This window comes from Camelus bactrianus, chromosome 11 (assembly GCF_048773025.1).
Source record: "Camelus bactrianus isolate YW-2024 breed Bactrian camel chromosome 11, ASM4877302v1, whole genome shotgun sequence".
In the NCBI taxonomy this organism is placed as follows: Eukaryota; Metazoa; Chordata; class Mammalia; order Artiodactyla; family Camelidae; genus Camelus; species Camelus bactrianus.
Genome location: NC_133549.1, coordinates 28,964,634 through 28,978,000, shown reverse-complemented (window position 1 = coordinate 28,978,000; position 13,367 = coordinate 28,964,634). Strand labels below are relative to the sequence as shown.

General features: G+C 47.3%; 1 protein-coding gene across 2 annotated transcripts in view; it reads right to left on the bottom strand.

The window, feature by feature from the left end:
* Positions 1-3,129: 3,129 nt before the first annotated feature.
* LOC123612773 (uncharacterized) overlaps positions 3,130-13,367 on the bottom strand; it is a 40,160-nt gene continuing 29,922 nt past the window's right edge. Inside the window, exons 3-4 of one of the 2 annotated variants that reach the window (XM_045506566.2) lie at positions 7,437-7,735; positions 3,130-7,085 (exon numbers count right to left, since the gene is read on the bottom strand). In XM_045506566.2, coding sequence (XP_045362522.2) covers positions 6,982-7,085; positions 7,437-7,735 — 403 coding nt within the window. In that variant the 3' untranslated portion in view covers positions 3,130-6,981. Of the gene's footprint in view, positions 7,086-7,436; positions 7,741-13,367 lie in introns of both variants that reach the window. The other variant, XM_074373552.1, reaches the window with a different exon arrangement.

Here is a 13,367-nt window from a genome sequence, read left to right as displayed (position 1 = left end):
AAAGGTAAAACGTACTAACCCAGCAATTCCACTTCCAGGAACCCAGCTTACAAAACTACTTGCACATGTTAATGTGGAACATTCTTTGCATCATTGTTGTCTGAAAAAAAAAAAAAAAAAAGGAAACAAACTAGCTCCATGAGTAGGGGGAAAAAAAGGAAAGTCAATGCAAAATGCCCATGCCATGGGATACTGTGGAAGCATAAAAAGAAAAAGACAGCTCAACACAAAGACATCTGCAGGGCACTGCTGAGTACAAAGTGGCCGCAACATGATATGGGCATGAATAGGAAGATCCTATTTACCTAAAATCTTATTTTTAGGTGAATACACTTTACGTGGCTGTATAAGCATGGAAATATCTGAAATAATTCACCCTGAACAGTTCACAGTGAATGCTTCTGGGATGGAAAGTTCTTAGTAGCGGTGGGAAGAGTCACTTCTACTCTGCTTGATTTACGTTACAGTGAAAACGTGTTGCTTTTAGAATTGGAACAACAACAATAGAAACATAAAAGAAAGAACATGGAGGCAAATGGGGAGGCCAGTGGAAGAGTACAAAGGCCTGACTTGGGAATCCAGGAAAGGCTGAATCATAAAGCCACAAGAAGGTGGTGGCTTAGCCAGAGTGGCTGTCTCCATCACCAATCACCGGCCCCCTCCCCGTGAGAGAATCGAACATCCCGTCGGCAGCCATGGACGTGCAGAGCCTTCCCATAGGAGAAACATCCTTCCCTGTTCCACCATTAGGCTTGGGTATGTGACTTGCTTTGGCAATGGAACGTGAGCAAGTGAGACGTGCAAAGTCTGAGTAGAAGTTGTAAGCCATTGTGTGGTTCCACCAGCTCTGTGGCTCCTTTCTCTTCCTTTGTGTGTCCCTGACAGCATCTGCTCCTTCAATCTGGATCCCAGAACGAGGAAGACACACAGAGCAGAGTCAGAGCCAACTGGCAACCACCATGTAACAGGGGTGAGAAATGCACCATTGTGCAATAAGCCACTGAGACGTGGGGATGCTTGTTACACAGCCTTACCTCATGAAAGCTAATATATGAGCTAGAGGCAACCTCTCAAAAAAAGTGAGGGGATTGATAAAGAGTTGGTGAGTATTTACTGAGGGCATATTATGTGAAGCACCTACACTTGAGGTAAGGTAAGGGGCACAGAGCTGAGCACAGAGAATGTGAGAAGCATGCATGCTGTAAGGGATCAGAACATGCCACCCCAAAATATGCCTCATTGGCATAAGGATTATTTTGAGCTTGAGGCAGGTGAGAATCGCCAAATGCAGAAAGATGCCTTTAACTAAGGGCAGAAACTTCTGGAAAATGGGGATGGCCATAAATGCCCTCTCCTGGGGAAGTTTTATAGCCATGGAGAAAAAGAAAAGTCAGCTCTGAAACAGACCTGCACAAACTTGACCCCGTTAGCTGCCCTTGGAAACCTAAAACCATTTTCCTGTGTCCTGTCACTTCTCTACAAACGTACTGTTCTTTACTAAGGTGCTGTGTAAGCCCAAGTTCTAACCACCTCTCTGAGTTACTCATACTGCGGTTTCTCCCAAGTGAGGCACTGCACACATTATCAACTGTTTTTTTCTCGTTAATCTTTTGTTGGTCTAATTTAACAGGGCCCCAGTCTGAGAAGAGCAGGAGGGTAGAAGTGAAAGGGTTTTTTTTTTTTTTCCTCTCCTATAATATCATCCACTTGGGAAGACAACACTCACACTCGCAATAATACACGTACACTGGCTCAGAGTTCACAGGGCAGGCAGTGCAATTCGGGAAGCCTGCCGCTGGGGATGGGAGGAGGCCCACTGGGGAAGGAGGAAGGATGCCACAGGATGTCAGGTGCGCCTTTCTGTGTCAGCATCTAATGCCCACACACGCTAACCGTCTTGAATGAGGGCATTCTCATGAAAGCAATCAGCAACAGTTTAATCACCCTCCCCTTTACATCAAAGTTTCCAAGAAAATACCCTCTGCCTAGAGATCCACCTTTCCTTGCTGGGGTATGTGCTCTCCGTACGGTGGGAGAGCCGTCCTCGGAAGATACGTTGTGTCAACTGGAAATGACTGGAGCCCGAACGGTATTTCCAGAAACCAGCGGTTTGCCCCGTGAACAAAGTACATCTTTGTGCAAAATGCATTCTCTTCAAGGAGACAAAGGGATGTGAGTTAGATGTAGGGGTAACTACCAAGTTTGCCCCTCACCTTTCCTTTCATAATCTGCTTTGTACAAAGAGGTCATTTGTCATTTTTTTCCTCCAAATGTGGACACTTCTGTTTAAAATCTTGCCCCCTCCCCTTTTCGAAAGTGACATAAGCAAGCCATTATTAGGTTTCCTTGTTAAAAGATTCAAACCCTTAAGTACATCGAGCAAAATGGGAAAGTGCCTTGACCAAGCACCTCTGCCCTCTCCTCAGGGACTCGCATGCTGTCTCAGCCCCCTTGCTGTGCGCTCGCACACGCAGAGAGGGACACCCGTGTCACACATGGCCTTTGTTTTCTTCCCTCCCCTTCCCTGTCTTCCCTTGCTCTCCCCTCACCCCCACCCCCCCGGAATAGGAAGCATTCATCTTTCTTCTAAACCACGTATAATTCTTATTTCCCCCTCCTAGCCATTTCTAGGACTGGCTGCCTGAAGATTTGAATTTACTTGCTTGTCTGCCATTTTTGGCTACTGGGGATGCTAAGCTGATAAAACACCCCACGTGTTGGGCTTTGCCAAGGATAGCAGAGGTAAGGCCTGAGGCTGCGCTTGCCAGGAAGGTATTCAAGTCGGCCTGGGGCAAAGGTGACACCAGACTCCTCCATCCTGTGACTTGAGGGGTTGGACCTTGGGAGAGCAAAGATTGGGTGTGTGCACATGCCAAGTTGCTAGAAGGGGCTGGAGAGCCGTCATCCTGCACTCGATTTCCCCTCCCTGAGTCCCTGGGGTTCCCAGCCAACTGTCCCGAGGTCTCACTACCCTTCCCATCACCGGCCCCCAATGCTTCCCACTCCCCGCCCTGCACCCCCAGGCCCGCCAGCCCCGGCCCAGGCCACAGCGAGACCGCTCAGCTGAGGCATCAGGTGTGTTTGTGGGAAGAAATGCTTCCGTGTGTTCCTCTGCAACCAAATCAAGTGTATGTGTAGGTGTTCTGTGTTTTTACAAACTCTCCTCCTTGGTTGTTATAAGATTAAAACAATTTTCTCTCTCGGTAAATGCTTCCCTTCAGAACCACTGGAAGCACATAATTCACCAGCCCATTTGTGGCTTCTATTTTCTTGGGGCTGAGAGGAAATCATGATTGCGGGGCCTGCTTCCTCCTAAGAGGCCAGGGCTGAGCAAGTGATGGACAGGAAGAAGTAATGTTTCAGTGACAGCTCTGATCAATGTTTCATTTATTGTGAAGTTCAAAAAAAGATAGGTAAGCACTGGAGGTCCTTCAGGAAGGCAGGGGTTGCGGGTTTGGAGGTAAATGACTCTCTTATCCTCGGTAAATTTAATAGACACTTTCATTGAAACCACAGGGAATTTTAAGGCAGTTTTATTCTTATTTTACAACTATAGTTGAGGATTTTTTTTTATAATACCTGGATCATTTTTTGCTGCTGAGAAATCTAAACATTTTACAGGTAGGCGCTTTTTATTTTCCTTAACAATGATGGGGAATTCACGCGCACCTGAGGACTCAAAAACAGTACTTAGACATCACAACGGATTTCAAGGAAAAACGTACACAAAGGGAGAAGATGAGAAAGCTGGCCGCGGCTGATGTCAGGGGGCAGATACCCACTTGGGTTTGTCCTTGAAAAAAAAAATTCACCTGTCACTGATCAGCGGTGCCAGTTTGCCAGTACGCGATTTAAAAGGCATTCCTGCTGACTGTAAACGGCTCCATTTACATGACTGTTTACATAATTACACAGCGAAACATTGCAATCTTTTGGATTTAATACATGTTTTAACAAGCCCTTCAACTGTGGTGTAGGCTTCTATAATCAAATCAAGGCTTTTCAATTAAAACACAATTAGAAAAGGTGTCATGGAGTCACTGTTACACTTTGCCGTATGAAAAGATTCCAGAATCACTTGGTGGGAAATCTGAGCTAAGCTATTAAAGATGCCTGAGCTTAAATGCCACATCAGACCACCAGGGAGGGAGGGCACCCAGGCTGGGGGCCTTGGGTCCTACATGAGAGATGAGGATCATCAGCCTGGGGCCATTTCTTTGTGATCAACTAAAGGCAGAAGACGGAAACTCACAATGGCCCAGAGAGCTTGAAGATGTCTGTGGCTCTGACCTTGACCCCCCAGGTGCCAGCATGTCATGGGCCAGGAGCAGTGGGCACAGGGTTACCAGAGAGCTATCCACTTCGCCCTGGTGTCAGTTACAGCATCATGGGGTTCTAGAGGTAGAAACAATTTGGGGCATCACTCAATCTCTCTGCTTCATTTTAGACGAGTAAAACAGGGGCTCACAGATGATACAGTCGACCCCCAGTATCCAAGCGTTCTGCACCTGCAGATTCAATCAACCACGGATGGAAAATATTTGGAAAGAAAATTCCAGAAAATTCCAAAAGGCAGAACTTGAATCTGCCGCACAATGCTAACGTGGCATTTACATTGTTAATATTAAGTGTTATAAGTAATCTAGAGATGATTTTAAAGTGTGTGACGGGAGGATGTGAGTAGGTTATATGCAAATACTAGGCCATTTTATATAAGGGACTTGAGCACCTGCACATTCGGGTATCCTTGGGGGTTCTGGAAACAATTCCCCATGGATACCAAGGGATGAGTGTACGTGGTTTGCCAAAGGTCATAATGCTAATCATTCTGTGAAACAAAGTAAAACATGCACCTGCCTCTACTGCCTCCAACTAAAGGACCATTATTTCATTAGAGCAGACGTGCAAAGGCGCTCTGGCTCACAGAACTACAGGGTGGCCTTCAGGAGAGATGCTTCAGTTCCTTCCTGACAACTCAGTAACAGAAGTCAGATGTGGAAGGTTGGTGGCAGATGTGAAGGTTAAATGGTAGCTTCCCCAAAAGTTACGTCCACATCAAATCCTGGAACCTGTGAACATTCTCATATTCAGAAAAAGGTCTTTGCAGATGTAATTGAAGATCTTGAGATGAGATCATCCTGGATTATCCGGGTGGGTCCTAATCCAAGGACAAGTGTCCTCATACCAGACACATAGAAGAGACACACAGAGGAGAAGATGATGTGAAAGTTGGAGGTAGAGATTGGAGTGATGCTGACACAAGCAAGGAACACCTAGAGCCACAGGAGGCTGGAATAGACAAGGAAGATTCTTCCTGGAGCCTCCAGGGGAGCCCTGCTGATTTTGAACTTCTGGACACCAGAACTGTGAGGTAATCATTTCTGTTGCTTTAAGCCACCCAGGATATGGTAATTTGTTATAGCAGCTACAGAAAACTAATACAGCTGGCAAAATGCTCCCGCCTGGGGAGGCTGTTACAGTCTGAATGTAGGTGTCCCTCAAAACTGTATGTTGAAACCCTATCTCCAAAGTGATGGTAATCGGAGATAGGGCTTTGGGGAGGTAATTAGCTTTGGATGAGGTCATGAGGGTGGAGGCCCCCTGATGGGATTGGTGCCCTTGTAAGGGGATGATGAGACCAGAGCTTTCTCTTTCCACCGTGTGAGGACACAATGAGAAATCAGCAATCTACGACCTGAAAGAGGGCTCCCCCTCAACCATGCTGGCATCCTGACCCCTGACTGCCAGCCTCCAGCAATGTGAGGTTCTGTTTTGGGTAAGCCTCTCAGTGTATGGTACTTCACTACAGCAGCCCATGCTAAGGCAGAAGTGGACCAAACACATTATGTCAACGGGCTCCTTTGGCTTCAGGCTGGGCTCAGATTGGAGCCAACGGATTGGAGGGAGGGACAGAGGAGAGAGAGGCGAGATATGAAATCTCTGGCTCCTCTCCGTGGGGTCACTGTGAGCTGGCAGTGCCCTCAGCCCGATGGTCACAGTTCCTCTCAGGGAAGCCCTCCCCAAGGGACCCTACTTCTGGGTCCCAGTACTGGCTCCCTCCCCTCGGCCCTGCAGGTGTAGGGCTGTACACACCCTGCTGCTACTGGCCTTGGTCCGACCTAAAACTCTGCTCATACCTTTGCAAATAGTCCCTTTATCAAAACATCCTCAAGTTAATCAAGATGAGATGTACGCTGCCGAGACCTTGATTAGCATGGTCTGTGGAACTTCTGTGGAAGTGATGACACATCTGTGTCCTCATCTGGTATATTTATTCCTAGTAGATCAGTGGACAATCACCATTTCTCTCCAACATAGAGGTGATGGGGGTGACTGTGACACCTTGCCCTTGAGGAAAGTGAGACTCACGGAGGTAAATTTAATTTATGATGGTTATCAAACAAGTTTGGAGCAGAGCAAGCTTCACAATGCGGCCCTTACAGGCGGAGCATTGTGGTTCAGTGGTAGAATTCTCACCTGCCACAATGCAGCCCTTATGCCCCACTTCTGGCTCTTTCCTAGACGAAGCCATAGGCCTGGGATAGCAGCTTTGTGGCCCTCCGGCTGCCAACGGGGCCCCAGCCAGTGCCATGGCAGGCATTGCTAATCAATCAGACTCTTTCAGACTGAGTCCAGACCTGTCCCAGGATGTTTCCCAGCACAGCTCTCTGGGAGGCCCGACAATCCGTCAGAACTGGTAGGCAAGTATGCCCTTCCTGCTACAGTCTAACATGCTTTCCTGTACCTCTGGCCTTGGTGGGGCTGGGGAAGGGGAGCAGTCAGCCCACAAGCACATTAGGGGCACCGGCAAGTCCTTCCATCAAGAGACTTTCAACACAGCATTTCCCTCAGCCTGTTTATTTCCAGAATCTCTTTTTTCACAGTTCAACTGGCCAATGTCCTGTGGACATCCTGTTCCACAGAACAGTTCCTGGTGTAATTATGACGAGATCCACAATTATCCTGCCATCTTTATTCTAATCATGGTTTCAGAGTCCCTCCTTTCGAAGACAGATGGCCTTTCAAGTCCAGGTGGTCCTTGACTTTTTCCATGTTTGATGCTCTGAATGGTGTTCCTGCTGCCACTGATGGGGAAGAGGGGGAGGCAGGTCAGGAGGGACAGTTATGGAAGGAGGAGAGATACCAGCACAAACCACCACTAGTGCAATTCGTAATTGTAGTAAATGGGGTTCCATCCCACCACTTCACACAGAGGGAAGCACCAGGCACCCTCATTATGGCAAAAGCTCCGGAGTCAGGCACGCCTGGATTCAAAGCCAGATTGACCTCTTCCTAGCTTGAGTTTGGTCAACTTTCTAAATTTCTCTAAGGCTCCATTTCCTCCCTTATAAAAATTCGGATGAAATTAACATTTGTGCTCTCAGCCCAATATGAGGACTAAATGGAAGAATCTAGTAAAGTGAATGGCCCTTTACCTGGCACATAATAAGTGATGATGATGATGATGATGATGATGATGATGATGATGATGATGATGATGATGATGATGATGATGATGATGATGATGATGATGATGATGATGATGATGATGATGATTTTAATAACACACTTCAGCAATGCCTGGACGGCCTGCGGAAGAAACGTCTTGCTTCTGGGATTCACCAGGAGTAGCGTAGCGGTCCGTGGTTGCAGCACTGAGGCTAAATCGGCTTTTGCTCTCTGGCGCCCCTGCAGGTCTGTCCCTGCTACTGCGTCTGCCCTGGAGGACCCCGACCTGGGCTAAAAGGGGGATTAGTAAAGAAGAGGGGAAAGACACTCGCCCTGACAGATGCTTCTTCTTGAGCATAAACAGAACTGAAAGAGCCTGGAAGGGGGAGACCTTCTAAGAGCGGGCAGCCCACTAAAACCCGTCATGGCCGGAACCTTAGGGTCTAATTGCAGAGAGAGGGATGCAGGTTGGTTGGTGGAAGAACGCGTGGATGAGAGATGTAGAAAGCAACCAGAGACCACCGGGGGGCGGGGGGTGGGGGGAACTCGGAAGAATGTGAACTCTGAGCAGCGGTTAGCAAACAAAACCTCCAGTCAGATGAAGGCAAATCTGCAAGTCATGAGCTGTTTCTACTAGCCTCACAACTCACATCTGGGTTTTTTCTTTTGTTTTGTTTTCCCCCTGGTTTGGGCTCTCACTTCCCTCATGAGTTGTGAATCTCTCCTTTTGCCCTCCAAGGTGGGGGTTAAATGCTGAGCTGGTGGGAAGCACTCTTGAAACCTCCCAGCTGCAGCAACCGCTGCATTTCAAGCATTGTTCCCAGGGACCCACTCTGTCCTTGGCCCTGGTCTGCTGGCACCTCCATTTAGCTGCCCTTTGCCGTTATAAACACTATAAATGCCATTGGTAGGTGTTAATCCCTACTGATTTAGAAAGGAATTTTTTTTTTCCTTTCTTTTCCTTCTACCACCTCCCCTTTACTTTTATGTTTGAAGGTAAAGTTATGTTTCAGAACATCTCTTGAATTTATTTATACTGTTTTTATAAGGACAGCACTTTTTATTATTTCAATTTGATGAAATCAAAGGTTAGTGCCTCAGGGGACCAGCAGATAGTCAAATCCAGTGGTTCTCAAAGTGTGGCCCCCTTGGGCCTGAGGCAGAGAAGCAACCTGACTGGGAACTCATTCAAAATGCAAAATTTCTCCTGAGACTCTGGGGATGAGGTCAGCAATCTGTCTTTACAAACCTTCCAGATGATTCTGATGCGTGCTCAAGTTTGGGAACCACTGCACTAATCAAATTTCCTGTAGAGCTGCTCTCCACTTAACAGATTAGAAAACTGAGACCCACAGTAATTTGGCCAAGGTCATTCACTCATTCATTCAACAAGTATTCGACACTAGTACGGATTAGGGATACATAATGAAAAGGACAAATGTAGCCCTGCCTCCATGGAATTTACTTTCTACAAAGAAAAAACAACGAAGATCATCACAGATTGTACTTAGAGCCATGAGGGAAGCAAACATGGGGATAAGACTGAGATTAACTGTGAAAGAGACACCCGGGATGAAGTGGTCAGGGAAGACTTCCTGGAGGAGGTGACGTTTGACCTGGCACTAAAGGATAAGCAGGAGCTGGCCATGTGAACAGAAGGCTTGTGCAAAAAGGTCAGACTGAGAAAGCACTTGGCCCCTTCTCGAAACATAAACCCAGGTGTGGCTAGAGCTCTGTGAATGAGCAGAAGAGTGATTAAAGCAGGACAAGAGAGAGACAGAGAGACTGTGTGTGTGTGTGCGTGTGCGTGTGCGTGTGCGTGTGTGTGTTGTGGGGGGAGGGTGCTGATGCTATGCACAGCCTCAGGGGCTGCACGGTTCCCAGAAAAGCCAGGCTGGGTCTCCTGGCCCTCAGGCTACCTCTGCAGGGCTCCTGCTATCTACACCCAGATTCCATCTCCCAGAAGGGGCCTTAAGCCAAAATCACCTACTCTAGCCTCTACACAGACCCTATAGGCCTGGGGGGACGGGGTTAGGTCCTCTCTCCCACCTGAAGCAAGGCAGCTGGTCCAGCTCTGGAAATCTCTAACCAATCTTTCTATATATTGAGCCCAACTCTGATTCCTCTTTCCTTTAGATATTTTAAAAAGTGACCAGCCTCACCGCCTCCACCACTTATCTCTTTGTCCAGCCTAAACCTCTTCCCACGTATCATGAGGCAGTATGGCAGCTCTGGAATCAGACTGCCTGCACTCAAGTCTGGCTCTGCCACTTAAGCATCACCTCTGGGCCCCAGTTCCCTCCCATGTAAAATGGGCATAATAGTAATAACCCCTATCATGTAGGCTTGTTGTGATGTTTAAGTGACACAGGCATTCGGTGAGGAATAGTCGCTAGTGCAGCTCCTCAAGGGGTCTGCTTTCCACACACCCAACACTCTTGTCCCTACACTGGAGCCACTGATCATCCCTGCTGCTGGAAGATCACCCCTTCTGCAGGGTCACCCCTGTGTGGCCAAGCCAGGCCAGAGTGCAGTGACACTGTTCACTCTCAGTGTGGTCATCTGCCTTCTGGAATAAAACCAGAGACTGAGTGAGAGAGAGAAGCTTGTCACTATATTCATGGGGAAAGTGGCCCTTTTCTCTTTGACCATACACCTGTGACACAGCAGATTTTGTATATTTGCCCCAGCCTTAGTAAAAGAATAGGACACACACAGTCATCGGGGAAATGACTGTGTCCCCCAGTATCAAGAATAGAAGGGCGCAGCTCCTGCTTCTGTGCACGAGACAGTGGCTTGAGGCAGACCATCTGTCCTACTGAGACCAGCAAGGATGGCTGAAATTAAAAAAAAAAAAAAAAAAAACCCACCATATGGAGCCATTAGAGAGCTGTTGAGACAGCCAGGACTTAAGTGGATAAAAATCTCACAGAGGAGGGAATTGGATGGTGAGGTGGACTGACATTCTGCTGTCACTTTTTGCTTCAGGGAATTTGCTAATCCTGGGCATGATGCAAGAGGCCGTGGGTCCAGTGCAGGACCCAGGCTGTGCTACAAAGAGGCTGAGAAACAAGCAGAGCTTCAGGCAGTCCCACGGGAACAGAGGGATAAGAAAGGATGGGTTTGTGGGGGCTGGGCTTCCTGTGAATAGGAAGGACAGATAAGTTAGCCTGACACACTTCTCACTTTCCCCTTTGAGACACTTGCAAAGTTCTGCAACAAGACAGAGGAGGCTGGAACTAAGCAGGAAGCTTAGAAATGCTGAGTGGAGTTTCCAGCAGCCTGGGGACGCTACGATCATGAAGATTAAGGTCCAGACCCTGCTGGAGAGGAGGGCCCATGGTGAATACCTCGGGGTCAGGTGGAGCATCTAGAAGACTGACTTACACACAGGCAAACAGAGCTAAGTCCCTGATAGCGACCAGCTCCCACTTTACCCGCCACAAAGGAGAGGGGCCCAGTCAGAGAGTCTCCACATTTCTATACACGGAGTCTGGCACTGAATTAGAAATTACTAGTCATGTCTATTAATAGAACTAAATGACCAAAATCTAAAGGAAAAAAATACAATAGAAGCAGGTCATCAGGTAATCTAGACACTGAAATGAGCAGACCAGGACTTTAAAATATCTATGTTAGTTATAGTCAAGAACACAGAGGAAAAGATGGAGGAAACAGATGAAAAGATGGAGAATTTCAGCAGGGAATTAAAATCTATGTTTAAAAAGAATTAAATGGAAATTGTAGAACCAAAAAAATACAGTCACTAAAATTAAGAAATCAGTAGATGGCTTTGCGGGCAGATTAGACCCAGCAGAAAGTAAGATCACTGAATTTGAGGTCATGTCAATGGAAAATATTCAGACAGAAGGACAGAGGGAGAAAACATTGGGAAAGACAGAAAAGAGGATAAGAGACATACGGAAACACACAAAAAGGCCTAACATGTAAGTGGAGTTCCCAGAACAGAAGGAAGCCACCTGTTGGTGAGAGTCTGTTTGGGGGACCCTCCCTTTTGTCCACCTGGCCTGGCGCCCTGCTTCCCAGCATTTCCCTAACTTTGCCTCATACTTCAGCAAGTAAAAAGCCACATATGCTGTCTATATGCACCTGCAGACAAAGATGAACTTCTTTCCCACTTGACTTTGTCCTGAACTCTGGCCAGGATGGACTTCAAAATATTAGCCAACCTATACAAATTGGAGTTTCTCTGCTGGCAGAGCCACCAACCCCATCCTGCTGACCCCTTGTCTAGCTGTGTCCTAGTGGAGGGTCAGGTGAGGCCTGGAGGTGACAACTTAGTGCCAAAAGGGGAAGGACATTCCTGGGGCCAGCTGGTCTGCCACCAGATAGGGACATCTGAGAATACCATAGCCCACTGCCAAGTTGGTCTCCTGTCTTTTGCCACCTTCGCCTTCCTGTTAAAATCTAACAACCCTCCTGGTCTCTACTGAGAAAAAGTGATGGGACTATAAATTTGCTTTTTGAGATTATAGCCTACATTATCGAGCAAGGGGGGCAAACTGACTTCAACCAGAGCTAGGACTTAATTTCCTAATAAAACCCATCAGATGAGGAAGAAGCCTATAAGGGAGAGTCTTACCTTTTCAATAAATTGGGACAATTTCTTTTCACATGGTCCCTCGTCTCGCAATGATGCAGTCTGTTTGTGTAGTTGACTTTTGAACCCAAGCACAGGGCTTTAAATGTATCCCCAACCCATTTCTTATTATTAGCAGTGTCAGCTCTTTTCAGGCTTCTGAGATCTCTGCAGACCCTGCAGCCAGTGAGCCAGCCATCCTCTGTCAACTCTAGGTCACCTGTAAATCTGGCCAGAGCAATGGATTTCCTCTGCTTCAGACCCAAAATACAAAAATAAAATAAACAAGCAATCAAACAAAACACTCGGAAAGGACCTGGGAGATTATCATCCTGCTTTAATATAAGTTGAGTTGATTGTCCAAAATAACGTGGGCAGAGTCAGAATCTGCCACTGCCCCTTGGCTTGCTCCCTCTGGGCATCCTCCTAAAGCGGCCAGTTACAAATTCTAACTTTTTAGTGTATTCAGCCTGCTGCTGGCCACATCCTGTGGACGATGCTCAAAACCAGAAAGCTTGTTTGTGGTTGGAAGGACTGCATTCCAAGGCAGTGCCTCTATCAGACAAAACAGTTCTCTCCACAGGATTCATGTTTCTGCTTTAGCTCTTCCCCTCTACTGCCCCAAAGATGGAGTTGGACCACTTCTAGTAACAAGCATTTATTGAGCATTTACTGTGTACTAGGCACTGTGTGAGCTCTTTAATTTTATCATCTCAATCAAGCCTCTTAAATATTCTCACGTGGATACTGTTTCTTCATTTTAGGAAACAGGAAACAGAGGCTTAGAGAGGTGAAGTAACTTACATGCTGGTGACAGAGTTAGCGAGTAGCATATCCAAAACTTGACTGGCATCTGACTGCATGGCCCTCATGCTGAATGTGGCTGGTTTACCCTGCCTGGATCATCTCTGAAGCCCCTTCCAGCTCCAAGCATCTTTTCCTTCTGAAACATTTGTATCATATGGGGCCCAACAGAGGAAGGACTGACCGTAAGACTGACTGTAAAATCCCCAAAACCATCGTTCTCCCCGTTCAGCTGGCATCTCCAAAAGTAGAGAATGCCTGGCCTGGACTCAGACATTCCCGCTCACAGAGGAGAGAACGTGGGCCGACCAAAACGATGCTCCAACTTATAGTTTGATCCATGCTCTCTCCACCTTTTCTCAGAGGCCAGGAGATTTCAATAGCACCAACCCCAACTTCACAGCGTCCAAATCAGTCCATGGAAGGAGGCATTTCTGTCTCAGGCTCCTGACTTGAAGGCACATGCCTGGCATGACATGGAGCGGTCAGAAGCACAGAAGGTGCCATCTTGCTC